The sequence below is a fragment of the Engystomops pustulosus genome, chromosome 1, assembly GCF_040894005.1.
Source record: "Engystomops pustulosus chromosome 1, aEngPut4.maternal, whole genome shotgun sequence".
Classification (NCBI taxonomy): domain Eukaryota; kingdom Metazoa; phylum Chordata; class Amphibia; order Anura; family Leptodactylidae; genus Engystomops; species Engystomops pustulosus.
Window position 1 is genome coordinate 222,975,995 of NC_092411.1, and position 15,861 is coordinate 222,991,855.

The 15,861-nt window shown below is 40.5% G+C and overlaps 1 protein-coding gene across 2 annotated transcripts in view; it reads right to left on the reverse strand.

Annotated features, from left to right (window-relative positions):
• Window positions 1–15,861, reverse strand: part of CLGN (calmegin) — a 39,035-nt gene that overhangs the window by 5,918 nt on the left and 17,256 nt on the right. For both annotated transcript variants that reach the window (XM_072119448.1, XM_072119442.1), the window contains exons 4-9: window positions 15,338–15,396; window positions 13,245–13,386; window positions 11,314–11,395; window positions 5,786–5,978; window positions 3,786–3,975; window positions 1,955–2,068 (exon numbers count right to left, since the gene is read on the reverse strand). In XM_072119448.1, the coding sequence (XP_071975549.1) occupies window positions 1,955–2,068; window positions 3,786–3,975; window positions 5,786–5,978; window positions 11,314–11,395; window positions 13,245–13,386; window positions 15,338–15,396 (780 nt within the window). The remainder of the gene's footprint in view (window positions 1–1,954; window positions 2,069–3,785; window positions 3,976–5,785; window positions 5,979–11,313; window positions 11,396–13,244; window positions 13,387–15,337; window positions 15,397–15,861) is intronic.

A 15,861-nucleotide genomic window follows, 5' to 3' on the forward strand; every position in this document is an offset into this window, starting at 1 on the left:
CTTCTTTACTTCTCTAACCAAGGCTCTTTGCCCACGACTGCTTAGTTTGGCTGGACAGTCAGGTTAAGGAAGAGTTGTGGTTGTCCCAACATTCTTCCACTTAAGGATTATGGAGGCCATTGTGCTCTTCAGAACCGTGAGTGCTGCAGAAATTTCTTTTGTAAATTTGGCCTTGCCACAATTCTGTCTCAGAACTCCTTGGACAGTTCATTAGACCTTATGATTCTCATGTGCTCTGATATGCACTGTGAGCTGTGAGGTCTAATATAGACAGGTGTCTGCCTTTACAAAATACGTCCAATCAATTAAATTAAACACAGCTGAACACAATTCAATGAAGGAATAGATCCATCTCAAGGAGGATCAGAAGGAAATGGACAGCATGTGACTTAAATATGAGTGTCACAGCAAATAGTCTGAATACTTATGACCATGTGATATTTAAATTTTTCTTGTTTAATAAATTAGTAAAATTATTTACATTTATGTTTTTTTCTGTTAAGATGGGGTGCAGAGTGTACATTAATGATGAAAAGAGAACTTACGCATTGGCTGCAATGAAACTAAGAGTGAAAGATTTAAAGGGGTCTGAATAATTGCAGTACCCACTGTATTATGAGACTTCAGCCTCCTTAAACTCCACGCCAGGTCCACTGCCCGTCCCTATCCTGCCTCCTTGGTGAATTGCAACTTTTCCATGCCTTATATTCCATACAACAGCTTGTTTTAATATTTAATACTGCATATACAACCTACGTACAGGATAGGTTCTGTAAGTTGAATTTGTATGTAAGTCGTAACTGTATATTTTATAATTGTAGCCCCAGAAAAAACTTTTTTGGTCTCTGTGACAATTGGATTTTAAAAATGTTGGATTTTCTTAAGAACCAGGATTAACAATAAAGCTTCATTACAGACACCTTTGATAACTGTTACAGCTTTTTTTTGTAGCCTGGGGCTAACCTACAGTAAATTACCAACATCCAGAGGTCCATTTATAACTAGGGGTTGTCTGTAAGCCGGGTGTTCTTAAGTAGAGGACAACCTGTATACAGATCTTAGAACCTAAATACAGCTTTACTGCTGCATACAACACAATACTTTTTTTTTTAAAGGAAATCTCTCAAAATCCAGAATGATACACTAGGGGCTCTTATTAGGGGCCCCGAGTGCAAAGATTGTGTTAATATTCTTATATTTGTTGCCTATGTCTTCCTTTCTTCTAAAATATTTTTTTTTATATTAATTGGGGGGGGGGGTATTGCCAGGCACCATCTGTGCTCTAGCTTCATAGGCTGTTACACTGTGCAAGGAGTCCTTCCCCCTCTCACTGTGTGCTGAAACTTCCTTCTGCAGTGAGATTACAGCAGGCAGAGAGAGAAGTGCTGAGAAAGCAGGGGGGGGGGGCCTGTAACAGCCTGTGAAACCAGAGCACTGAGGGCCAGAGCACTTCAGGTTAATTAACATAATTTTAAATGATGATTTTAGATGAAAACAATTCCCTCCATTATTTTCACAGACCATGTGACCCATCCGTTAACAATTAGAGCATGTCACTCATAAACCTAGCTTCTCAGGATCCATGAAAATCAGATCCAGCTAAGTCAAATTGTCTGTGCAAAAAAAAGGAAATCTTTTTATGGCCAATTTTTGCAAGATCCTTGTCTTAGCAGAACTTGGTCACTTGTTCAGTTATCACTGACAGCACCAGATGGTGCAAGGACACAATCCATAGACAAAGAGATTGCCCAGTTGCCATTGGAGTCAAGAAAAAAATAGCAAAAAACTATGAGAAAAGATTACATTTTATAAGGAACATAAATATTTCTTAAATTAAGTATGTCATATTTTATCATGCGGGAAGTGATGTTTTTAATCACATCTTGGCCCCCAAACCTTAGTTAATCATCCACATGTAATATGAATAAGTAGTAAAAGCTGTACTAGTCCTTACCAGTCCTTGGGCTTCTGAGCCTCTGGATCAGGTACCAGGGGAGGCTCATCGTCCAACCAGCCTTCTGGTTTCACAGCGTCCACATCCTCTATTTTAGCAGCCCCCCCTTCATTCCTAAATATAACCACCAGAAATACAATTCAGACACAGTACAACCATGATATCACACAATAAACAACATGCAGTATAATCTACTGGGAAGGTCAATTTAGGACAAAATTGGCCTCAAAGTTATGAGTGCCCAATACAGGGATAATGGCAAAATCATATAAAATTCAGGAGACACAGAGAAATATAAGAGGTAATAACAGACTGTAATGAGCCTCTAATGCAATCAATAGAAATGACTTAGAGGCCCTAGACGGCAGCAGTAATAGTGGAAGTGCTTTGCCAACGTGTCTCTTGGCTTCCTACAGCTCTGCAATATGCAATGATTATTTATAAATGTAAATTATTAATTCCCTCTTGCTACAAATTAGTATTCACTCTGCAAATAACATTCCACTAAAAGCAGAGGCCGTCCGCTGACTATGGGGCTTCTCAGACTCACTGCCTCTCCCCCCTCATAAACTTACTGAAATCCCTCTGAGAAGATCTCTCAGGAGAACTCTGCCTGCTATTCTGATCTACTGGCAATGGATGAATTGCTCCTGTTCTCGTATGTAGGGTGTTCTAGCCCTTGAAGAGTTAAAGGGCTAAATAAATATTGGCTAAATGAAGCATAGTCTTTAACATGAAGCATTCTGTGCAATGCATCTTTGTTGTTAATCTGATGTTTGGATCTTGTTGTCTGTGTCTGCATATATTACTTTGTAATTGTGTTCTTAGCTCTGTGACTTGCCGCGTTGCCCGTCTCCCTCACTTTAGACTGTTCCTGTATCTCCATGACTTGCCTTGTCTGTCTTTTCTTTCTTGATTTTAGAGACTGTTTCCAGATCTCTACAACTTTCCATGTTGTCTCTCTTTTCTTCTGGATTTTAGTCTGTTCTTGTATCTCTGACTTGCCTTGTCTGTCTTTTCCTTCTAGATTTTAGACTGTTCCTAGATCTCCATGACTTGCCTTTCTGTCTGTATTTTCTTCTGGATTTTAACCTCTATGACTTGCTTTGTCTGTCTTCTTTTCTAGATTTTAGACAGTTTTCAGATCTCTAGGACTTTCCTTGTTTTCTGTCTTGTCTTCCTGATTTTAGTGTGTTCCTGGATCTCTATGACTTGCCTTGTTGTCTGACTTGCTTCCTGATTTTAGTCTCTTCTTGCATCTTTATAACCTACCTTGTTGTCTCTCTTTTCTTTCTTAATTTTAGACTTTTCATGCATATCCACAGTATGTTTTGCCGTGTTATCCGTTATGCCTTTCCTTATATTCTGTATATCCTGCCACAGGTGCCTGTCTGTACTTTCGGCATTACCGTTCCCTATAGCACTTGGATCAGCTGGTATTACTTTGATAACTTTCATACTGAACCTGTAGACAAACTAGTGCTTTGTCACACCACAAAAATGGCATTGGGTCCATTGTTTACAACCCATGTGCTTTGTCCTGCTCATTTCAGTTTTGCTTATCAGTTGGCCTGCACACAGATCTGTGGAAACTATGGCTGTGTGAATTTGGCCTTATGAGCAGCGCAACATTGAAAAGATTTGGTGACACAGTGGGTCAACACTTGCAGTCCATTACACAAAATTACCCATAAAGCCTAGTACTAGAAATGTAATATCTATGGGAAGTATGATTGCATGGATATAATTATTTGCTGATATAGTAATATGCATCTAGTATACAGGTAACCTTGAACTACAGTTGGTAACTGATAAATGAGACATTTCTTACCAGTCTTCTGGCTTGACAGCATGAGGATCGGGAATTTTCGGTCGTTCATCCCACTCTATAGGTTTCTTATCCTTTGGGTCATCTATTTCTTTAGGTGGATTCAGAGGGGGTATAACATCTTCCAGAAGACTTCCTTGGCTAACAACTATTTGATCTAGTAGGATTTCATATGTGTTGTCCGGTTTTAGTACTGGCAAAAAAAATTGATTAATTGTTTTAAAATATGAATGTCTTACTTTAACAGATTACAACTAGTGAATATTACCACTATTAATTTATCCCATTGACTAAAGCTGGATGATAAATTTGGTCCAATTTTTTTTACAATACCTATGGGTTGTGCATGGTGCATGTTTGGTGCATATTCCTGTATCTTAAAGGGGTGTTCCTACCTGGGCCTTCACATTTTAATTTAATTCATCAGCCATATATATACCTTCTTCAATTGGATGTTATAAAAAATGATGTTTGTTAAGATAATTTTCCATAAGTGCAGCCTTGGTGTCCATTAGAAATGAGACAGCTGCCCTTGCATACGACCATCCCTTCACCCAGGAAGCTGTGGCTGCACATGCACTAATAAACCCTGCCTGTCCACCTGGATTCAGCAATGATTATCACAGGGCGGAAGTGGAACATGCAGCAAATCCCTGAAATTTCACATACAAAAACTATTTGTGTCTTTGTGCAATCACTCCAGCAGCGATGGGCGTATCTAAAGTCAACAATCTTGATTCTAAGGGACAACATGGCTACATTTATGGGAAATTATCTTCACATAGTTACATTTATTAATAACTAGTGTTATCACTGTGTTGCCTGGGTTAACATCTATAATGGGTTTATTTGGGTTTGTATGTATCTATAGACTATCCCAGACTGTCTCTTTCAGTGACTGTCTGTCGCCGGCAGTCTCTTTCAGTGACTGTCTGTAGCCGGCAGTCTCTCTCAGTGACTGTGTGTCACCGTTACTCTCTCTCAGTGCCTGTCTGTCCCTGGTAGTCTCATTTCAGTGACTGTCTGTCCCCGGCAGTCTCATTTCAGTGACTGTCTGTCGCCGGCAGTCTCAATTCAGTGACTGTCTGTCGCCGGCAGTCTCATTTCAGTGATTGTCTGTTGCTGACACTCTTATTCCAGTGATTGTCTGTCCCCGGTACTCTTATTCCTGGTCTATGACGTTCCCTGAGTCACAGACAACTGTGCAAAATTTGGTGATTGTAAATGCAACGGTGCAGATTCCTTTAGCGGACATACATACATACATATACACACACATACACTCAGCTTTATGTATTAAATAGCTGTAGCACCTGGTGTTGCCCGGGATATTAAATAACTGCTTTCAGCTATAAGAAAATATATATGACTATCTATCTGTATATTTGTTTATCTATCTGTATGTTTGTCTATCTATCTGTATGTCTGTCTATCTTTATATCTATTTATCATATCTTTTTGTCTGTCTATATTTCTATCTATTTGTATGTCTATCTATATATAGAGAGAGGTATATCAAATTACCTCACATATTAGTTTAAATCTTACCTTACAACTAACTTGTATTATAGGCATTGCCTATAGTAACCAATCAAAGCTCAGAGTTCATATTAATGACCTGAGCTCTGATTGGCTGACCTGTCAGCTCCCTCATCCTCCCTCCTTTCAGCCTATGACATCAGTTTGAAATCAAGTGTCCCGCCCTTGCTCTCCTGCATATGTCATCCTCAGTGAGCGGTGGAGAGCTTTGCGCCCTCACCTGGCCCAGGATGCATATGTGGTTTCTCCCCAATTGTCGCTAGGCAGCATAAACGGCATGTAAATGCCATAGGGAGTTGTGTACCACTCTCAAAAATGAGGGGGTAGAAGCTGCGCCTTTGCAGTGAACCAGCAATGAGAGCAGGGCTAGGCAGTAAGAGCAATATGCAAACTCCGTAGGGAGTAGTGTACCACTCTCACTGTCTAATGACAAGTCAGATTCATTAAATTAGCATTGGACATACTTAATGTGTAAAGATGAGTCTTCTTGTCAGTAAAGAATTTCTTCAGGTCGACTTCAGGCCGTTTTGCATGTTTTTCATCATAATCTCCAATTATAGGGTTTTTGTGCCGGAAAATAAAATGCAGTTTATAATCTTCTCCGCATTTGTCTGGACCGAACATAATTGTGTATGCTGTTCTGTCATGAAACTCTTCCTGTGAAATATTAATGGAAAATCATTTTATACAAAAATTCAATCATCAGCACGAACTGAGCTGGTACCAGAAGCAGCGGCTGTCAGCTGGTTTAAGTAAGAATTGAAAAGTATTAAAGAGCCTTTTGGGAGTGTTAGAGAGACAGGAGATTACATTAGTGGAATAGACCTGTTTAGTGAGGTGAAAGTTGTCTAGTGAGGCGTCTAGAGTAGTAAGAGTCTCTGTCCGATATCAAGGCACGTGAGTCTTTTTCACTTGTGAATTACGCTATACTAGCGACAAAGTAAATGGACAGCTGTAAAATGTCTAAGGTCTAATACATTGCAAGCTACGAATATTGGATTTACCTATGGATAAAAGTGAAGTAAAAGTGAAGAAAATGTATATATATTATGGTCATTTGTTTGGACATTATTTATTGAAGCGTTATTTGAGGGGAAACCGGAGATCCACTTGAGCTAGACCACCTGTACTCTTGTGTATTTCCTCCACATACTGTCATTTGTACTTTTTAAATTTGACCAGCACACAGGCCATATTTCAAAGGTGTGAGTAATTAGTAGTTACTGGGGCCATAACAGGTTTCAGTTAAAACACTAAATCCATGTGGCTGATTTCCTTTAACCCTTTTATTTCCAAGGACGTTTCTCATACGTACTCACAGGATGGGACCTTTATGGCCAAGGTATGAGATACACCTTCTCTTTAGAGGGCTAAAACTTCATATCTGTAGCACCTAGAATCTCACTTCTTTTTCCTCTGAAGGAATCTGCTCTCTCATATGAATCTAAAATTGTGTTTCTAGGTGCCAGAGAACCAGATATTCACATTTAAAGTGAGAATTTCAGGTGCAATTTTTTAAACCGTATATACTTGAGTATAAGCCTACCAGAGTATAAGCCGGGCCCCCTAATTTTACCACCAAAAACTGGGAAAACCTATTGACTCGAGTATAAGCCGAGGGAGGGAAATGCATTGGTCACAGCCTCCTAGTATATAGCCAGCCAGAGTCCAGTAGTATATAGCCAGTAGTCCACAGTAGTACATAGCCAGCCATCCCCCAGTAGTATATAACCAGCCCCCTGTAGTATATAGCCAGCCCCCTAAGTCTAATTTGTATGTAAGTCAGATCTGGTAAGTTTTTTAAATGCACTGTAACTCCATATACTCCAGTCTGTATACTGGCTTTGTCCCAGTGACGGAATGCAGCTTTTCCCACAGTCGGGTATTCACGGGTAACTAAGGATGCATTAGCTGGTCCCGTTATATCAGCGGCATGCAAAGCGCTTCCGTGCGCTTAAAGTACAAGCCACTGGTATCGCGCGACAGCGTCCTTAGTTACCTACTTGTATCACTAAGATTGCAGTCGCATTATACCAGTATAGCCAGACCACTGTATTACACAGCCAGCCAGCCCCCTGTAGTATACAGCCAGCCACCCAGCCCCCTTAAGTATACAGCCAGCCAGTCCCCTTAAATATACAGTCAGCCAGCCCCCAGTAGTATATAGCCAGCCCCCTGTATTATATAGCCAGCCACCCAGCCCCCTTTACTCTACAGCCAGCCAGCCCCCTTTAGTATATAGACAGCCTGCAGTTTGCCAAGCACATAAAAAGATAAACTTACATACTCACCTTCGGGAGGCCCGATGCTCCTGTCCCCACAGCTCCTTTTCTGTCTTCTCTCCACTCTAACAGCCGGCAGAGACATGTCCATGCGCTTTGCCAGCCGGCACATACTATGATGTCATCAGCAGCTGCATCATAGTGTGTGGCGGCCCGGAAGAGCGCATGGCCGCGTCTCTGTTGGCTGTACAGCGGAGGAAGACAGAAGAAGAGCCGCGATGAGCATTGACCCGTGTATAAGCCAAGGTGAGATTTTTCAGCACATTTTCTGTCTTATACATGAATATATACGGTATATAAAAAATCACTCCCAACGAAAAGTTAGAATCATATGAAAGAGGAGATGACCTCATCTGTAGCAAAATGTTAATAAGGGTTAACATCAACTAATGCTTTTTAATGTTATTAACCCTTTCCCACCCAGAGCACACAATTATATATTGAGTGATCATTTTTTTTAAGTAAATTGAGTGAAACAATGAGCACTAGGTCCTCATTGCATAATGTGGCTTCATAAGGACAGAGTAACCCAGAACATGTCCAAAAAGTTATATGTAACACGAAAAACACACATACAGTACATTCTTGAATAAAGTTTTTATTTTACACCATCCTCCATTATTTACACCTATGTTATGTCGTTCCTACTCAAATTCTTATGAACCATGTTGCGCACATCCCATCTAAAAGTGACCTGTGTTATCTCATTAGCTTGTTTTTTGGATATACAGGCAGTCCCCGACTTACAGACGACCCCTAGTTAAAGACGGACCCCTCTGCCCACTGTGACCTCTGGTTAGGGTCTCTAGATGCTCAACTAAAGACCCAGACTGCAATGATCAGCTGTAAAGTGTCTGTAATAACACCTTATTGATAATCCCCCTTGGCCCCATTACAGCAAAATAAATTTGAAATTCTATTTGTCACTGGGCAAAAAAATTTTTTTGCCTGGAACTACAATTGTAAAATATACAGTTTTTACTTACATACAAATTCAACTTAAGAACAAACCTCCGGACCCTATCTTGTACATAATCTTGTACGTGGTTACCGTTGTGTAAGGAGTGTACAATGATATATCTGTGAAAAGCTCAGTGCAATTTACAGTAAAAATAGTTTGGCATCCCCTGTGGATTTAACATTCCCTTGGCAACATATTTTGGTGAATATACACATGTGGGATATGTATGAACTTCTCACATCTTACTGTTTTTAGGAAACTACATTTTCTTTATATAAGTATTTTGGATTTGTAAATATTTCAGTGGAAATTTTGAATTTTCATGAAATTTTAGCATTTTATGCAAAGTTACACACACAGCCACCTGTGTGTATGAATTAAAAAGTTATTTTTGTACACATGGTGGGCTGTGATTTCTAAAACCAATATGATTTTGACAAAATAGAAGGGTTATAGGAGGGGTTATATTGCATTGTTTTTGTTTTAGCATATTTGGGAGTGTAAATTATTGTTGATGTGTATTGTGGTATATTATTTTACATCCCTATTTGTGCGTTAACCTCTGCTATGATGTGAGTTTTATGTAAAAATGTATGTTGGTGGTAAAGGGCTGTTAATCAAGACAAATGCAATCACCAGACAAATGCAATTTTCTGCTTTCAAAAAATATATTGGTTTTAGAAGTCCTTTACTTTTTTTATCTGTTTTAATGCTAGATTTTGCATGTTGTGACTGTCTTAAAATTTTTAGCTGAAGCACAGATTTTTGGTTATATCAGTTTTAGTGATATTAGGATGATTTATTCATGTGAACATATGACTATGAGGTGCCTGTGAACTCTACAGGTTTAGAGATGTTGCCCACTTTACCTCATTTTTTTTGTAATATGGGTGTAAGTATGGGTGGTAGGATATTAGGCGATTTACTCATATACATCTATTTTGCTCCACTATCTTGATATATAAAGTTAGCCTCCTGTCTTTTACTTCACCTTCTATCTGTCCATGAACAATCGCTCTGCCAGAACCTTTTGATCACTTTTTTTAAGTAAATTGAGTGAAACAATGAGCATTAGGTCCCCGTTGTGTGGCTTCATAAGGCTTCATAAGGACACAGTAACCCAGAACATGTCCAAAAAGTTATATGTAACACGAAAAACACACATACAGTACCTTCTTGAATAAAGTTTTTATCTACACCATCCTCCATTATTTACACCTATGTTATGTCGTTCCTACTCAAGTTCTTATGAACCGTGTTGCGCACATCTAAAAGTGACCTGTGTTATCTCATTAGCTTGTTTTTTGGATATACAGGCAGTCCCCTACTTATATCTATTCTGCTCCACTTTCTTGATATATAAAGTGAAGCCTCCTGTCTTTTACTTCACCTTCTATCTGTCCATGAACAATCGCTCTGCCAGAACCTTTTGATATTGTAACGGGCACACAGACAACAGAACTAAAGTCTCTATGGGAAAAGTCCGGAGGGAGGCGTCTGTGGACCAGTGGACCCTCTGGACCACCGCGGGGGATGATAAGCGCCCCTCGATGGCAGCCAAGGTACAGGGTATGCAGGAAACAGTCCAAGCCTGGGATGACAGGAGGAACACTGGTGATTCTGGCACGGACAGAAGACACCGCTGGATTGGAACCCTGGAAGGCACAACAGGAAGCATATGGGAACGCTGGAGACAGGAGACACAGAGGCGTCTGGGAACGCTGGAGACAGGAGACACAGAGGCGTCTGGAAACGCTGGAAGACAGGACACATCAGGAGCCTATGGGAACGCTGGAGACAGGAGACACGGAGGCACCTGGAAATGCTGGAAGAACACGGAGGCATCTGGAAACGCTGGAAGAAAGGAGCGTCTGGAAACGCTGATGGACATTCACTTCAACACGAACCACTGTGGTAAGCGAGGTGTGGAAACCTTGGAAGTTCCATTAGAATGATGAAGATCTGTCCAGGAAGGAAGGGAGGTGCCGGATTATAAAGGGTGAGCCGGTTTAGCCAGCGCCAATCAGGAGGACGCTGGCTCTTTAATTCTTGAGAAGTCCGTGCGCACGCCCTAGGAGCGGGAGCGCGCGGCCTGCAGGGAAGGAGGCTTGTGGCCTACACGCTGGGACCCGGAGCACAGCCAGGAGAGGTAAGTGCGGGCAGGGGGACAGGAACAGGCAACCAGGGGAGCACAGGTGTACCCGCGATCCGGGACATGGATCGCGGGAGCACCCGTGACAGATATTATTCATGTATAGAAGATCAAGGTCAATCGTTGATGGACTCATAAGATCACATGACCTTCCAGCTGTGACCATTTTATGGACAGGCATGCCTGGCTGATCATGTAAAAGACAGGAGGCTTAACTTTACAAATCAAGAAAGTGGTGCAGAAATGTTAATAGATGTTTATCGGTAAATTACCTAATATCCTACCCTCCCCCCCACACACACACACATGAGGTAAAGGGGTCAATCCCTTTAATAATAGAATTATGCTAGCGAGCAGTACTCCACATGGCTGAAATTCTTAAACGCCACATCTGTTATCGTGGCACTTCAGTCACCTCAAATTGAGAAGGGGGTATTCAGTTTTGACCTACATTAACCACCATATCATTCAACAATTATCAATCAAGTGACCCTGCAAGTGATGGAATATTTTATACTGATATAATTCTGAATATTCCTGCTTCCAATCTTCTGAAAAGTAAAATAAAATTGTATTTTAAAAATGCAACTCACACACCAGATTCAGATCACTGGAATGAGACAGAAGTTTGATATATGCGCCCCCACAATCAATGCCATCCTGAAAATTCACCTCATACCTGAATAAAAAAATATAGAAAATATGCAGATGAGAAGCAGGACAAAATAATGATAATAAGGCTGGGGGAAGCAGGGAGTAATGGCAGCTGACGAGGTGCTGCGGACTCACCAGCCGCTAATAGGCTGCAATCTACAATACCAGCATTCTGCTGCACAAAGTTAAAAGATTTACACTTAGATTTTATTTTTGGCAGTGATACCATGTCCTTCCTCATCTCTGCCTGTATTATTAATAGCCAAACCTACAGTCATGGCCAAAAGTTTTGAGAATGATACAAATGTTAATTTTTACATGTTAAGTCTACTGCATCAGATTTTATAATGGCAATTTGCATATACTCCAGAATGTTATAAAGAGTGTAAAGAGAATATTTGCCTAGAAAATGAACTTTTTCCCCCAAAACACATTTCAACTTCATTGCAGGCCTGCCTTAAAAGGAGCAGCTAACATAGTTTCAGTGATTGCTCCATTAGCACAGGTGTGGGTGTTGATGAGGACAGGGCTGGATATCAATCTGTCATGATTAAGTAAGAATCACACCACTGGACACTTTAAAAGGAGGCTGGTGCTTGGCATCATTGTTTCTCTTCTGTTAACCATGGTTATCTCTAAAGAAACACGTGCAGTCATCATTGCACTGCACAAAACTGGCCTAACAGGGAAGAGTATCGCAGCTAGAAAGATTGCACCTCAGTCACCAATCTATCGCATCAGCAAGGAATTCAAGGAGAGAGGTTCCATTGTTGCAAAAAAGGCTCCAGGGTGCCCAAGAAGGACCAGTAATCGCCAGGATTGTCTCTTAAAATAGTTTCAGCTTCGGATAGGGCTATCAGCAGTGCAGAGCATCTGCACGCACTGTGAGGCGGAGACTCTTGGAGCAAGGCCTGGTGTCAAGGAGGGCAGCAAAGAAACCACTTCTCTCCAGAAAAAAACATCAGGGACAGACACAGGGAGTGGACTGATGAGGACTGGGGTAATGTCATTTTCTCTGATGAATCCCCTTTCCGATTGTTTAGAACATCTGGAAAACAGCTTGTTCGGAGAAGACAAGGTGAGCGATACCACCAGTCTTGTCTCATGCCAACTGTAAGGCATCCTGCAACCATTCATGTGTGGGGTTGCTTCTCAGCCAAGGGAATCGGCTCTCACAGTCTTGCCTAAAAACACATCCATGAATAAAGAATGGTACCAGAATGTCCTCCAAGAGTAACTTCTCCCAACCGTCCAAGAGGAGTTTGATCAACAATGCCTTTTCCAGCATGATGGAGCACCTTGCCATAAAGCAAAGGGGATAACTAAATGGCTCAGGGAACAAAACATAGAGATTTTGGGTCCATGGCCTGGAAGCTCCCCAGATCTTAATCCCATTGAGAACTTGTGGTCAATCATCAAGAGACGGATGGACAAACAAAAAGCAACAAATTGTGACAAAATGCAAGCATTGATTATGCAAGAATGGACGGCTATCAGTCAGGATTTGGTCCAGAAGTTGATTGAGAGCTGCCAGGGAGAATTGCAGAGGTCCTGAAGGAGAAGGGTCAACACTGCAAATATTGACTTGCTGCATTAACTCATTCTGACTGTCAATAAAAGCTTTTGTTTCTCATAATATCATTGCACTTGTATTTCTGTATGTGATAAAAAAAACATCTGACAAACCAGAGGGCAACAGATCATGTGAAAATATAATATTTGTGTCATTCTCAAAACTTATGGCCATAATTGTAGAGAAAATCCCTATACCGTATTCTGACTGCTGGGACAGGTGATCTGGTTTACTGCATTGGCAAGCTATTACCTGCAGCAAAGCTTATTGCTATCTACAGGGTGAAAAGAGCAAAACTTACTGTACAATCAGAGGTTTACTATCAAAGACAAACGGCTTCTTTAGTTTTGATGAAATGGCATGGTGTCTTGCTGTGGATTTCAGTACAAGACCCAAGTCTCCAGACAACTTGTTTTCCTTCAATTCTTCCACCTTCCATTCTCCTACAATATAAGCAGAGAGAATATAAAAAGTGCAGTTATGTTGTTATTATATCCTAATATGTATGAAAATAAGTAGGGGACCTAGCACAACCTAAACTGTATACAATGTCTATCGGCACATATATAGCAATATATGAACTGGAAAGGAAAAAGAGATATATCCTAACATGTGAAATCACTCAGGGGCAGATACAGACGACTGAGGCCCTGTGTTGTCAGCCTATCTACTGTAGATGTTCTCAAAGCAAAATACTTTATTCTGCAAAACAGTTTAATTGTTCCTTGGTGGTCTAGGGTAGAAGGGGGCTTGCTGGTAACATTCCTTCTTCTGTGGAGTAGGGGATTATGGTAACATCTGATGTCTGACTGAAATGATATAGAGAGACTTTGGAATGAGAGAAACAGACCAATAGTTCTTACACTCCTTGTGGCTAAAGGGAGGTATCTGCTCCTTTATGACCCAATTCAAATTTATTCTATGAGCGCCATCCATAAGTCCATTGACATATGTACAACTTATGTACAACATATGACATATGTACAACTTAAATGCGTACTATTGATGATTCCAGGGACATATATATCACCTTCCCTGGCTTTTCTGACCCGCAAGATAATTTGGGACAGGTGCTGGTTTCCGAACGTGTGAGTTTCCATGGAAAAGCAAATGCGACTCAGCCCCATGTGATCTCTAATTTTGATCTCCAGTGTACATATCATTTTTTCGTGCTATAGTATAGTGTGAGGGCTTTTTATTTGCAAGAAGACCTGTTGTTTTTTTGTTTTTACTATTTTAGGGAGAATCACTTTATTCGGCATATCAACATGTCTAACAAAGGGAGCTATTCTCTCTATAACATCTATGGACCATAGCATCTAAATTCCTCACATCTTTGGTGTTGTGGCAGAGAACTCTAGCTTTGCCCAAGAACAACTGGTCTTCCTTTCCCTTTCTGATTGTATGAATAAGGGGTAAGGAGGCAGTTCCTATCCAGCAGTGTAGACAAGCTCTACAGACAAGATAAGTGTCTTGATACTAGGAGCCATAGCAGTGCTGAGTGTGTGTGTTATTGGTTAGATGCGATAGTAGAGCTGAGTGTGTCATTGGGGCACATACATCAAACTTTTGCTTGCCCTTTTCTTGAATTATGTAGACTTTTGATGTTGCTTGTGCTCATTTGCAACTTTTTTGCACCAAAAAAGTCTCCTTTCAAAGTATGCCATTGTCTAGCTTTCTGCAGTGTCCGCTGAGTTATCACACAAATCCAGATGTGAAAGTATTGACTTTTTTTAAAAGTCGCAAATTTGGCTGCAAATCTCCGGCTGCCCCTGACCAAGCACAGAAATTAGCTTGGAACTAATTACAACTTTTAAAAAAATAAAAAAAAAGACCAAACACCACATGTATCAAATAAAGAAAAAACACTGACCAGCAGAAAAGTCAACAAAAAAATGTAAAAAAAAAGACAAAGGCGGACTTCTGATATATGTGCTCCATTGTGTCTTATATCTATCTTATCACTTTGATCTATCTCATCTCTCTTTTTCTATGTGTTAGATATTATTAGAATCTTCAAAAAAAATTTAAGTGTAGCTAAACCCTGTACCATGATAATCTAAGCACATTGTCAGTACTCAGCATCTCATGCACAAGCATAACACAGGCAAATCTCTTTAACTCTTTAACGCAGGACATGCAAATAAATGTTTACAAACTCTTAGATTGGGTTTTATATCAATAGAAACAACTTTCTCAGATCTTTTTAAATGTACAAAAGTAAATACGTATTACATAATGCAACACAACTTGCTCCAGAGGTAAGAAGCGACTAGGTGTGTGCGCCATAATGAACAAGAATTTCAGAGACATATATAGAACTATGATAAATCAAGAAGTGTCACGTATTGAGATGCTTCTTAATAAGAGTAAATCCAGCTGCACATTTTTTACCATCATACTTGGCAATGTCTTCATCAGCATCTTCCTTCATGGTTCTGGAGAGGACCCACCTGGAATTGCAGAAAAGTCTGTTTAATACATTGTTATTCAAAGAGTTCTGTAGGATTTATCACACAGATTACTGTATATTACACTGGAACCTGCCATATTTCCTTTTCTGAGAAGAAACCACAAATTCTGTCTTGGAGGTACAATATGTTTCTAATGTACAGATTATATGCCCTTAAACTTCCAATTGTGTAGGTTAAATATTTATAGACAATGGGGCACATTTACTAAGGGTCCGAACGCCGCACTTTCGTCGGGTTTCACGATTATTTCCGCTTTGCGACAAATTTCGCCGGCTTTTTGGCGCACACGATTGGATAGTGGCGCATCGGTGATGGCTTGCATGCTGCAGAAATCGGGGGCATGGCCGTTGGACAACCCGACGGATTTGGACAAACCGCGGAATTTAAAAAAGGAATTGTGTTGCAAGATCAAGCACTCACATGCACCTGGAAGAGGAAGGTGAA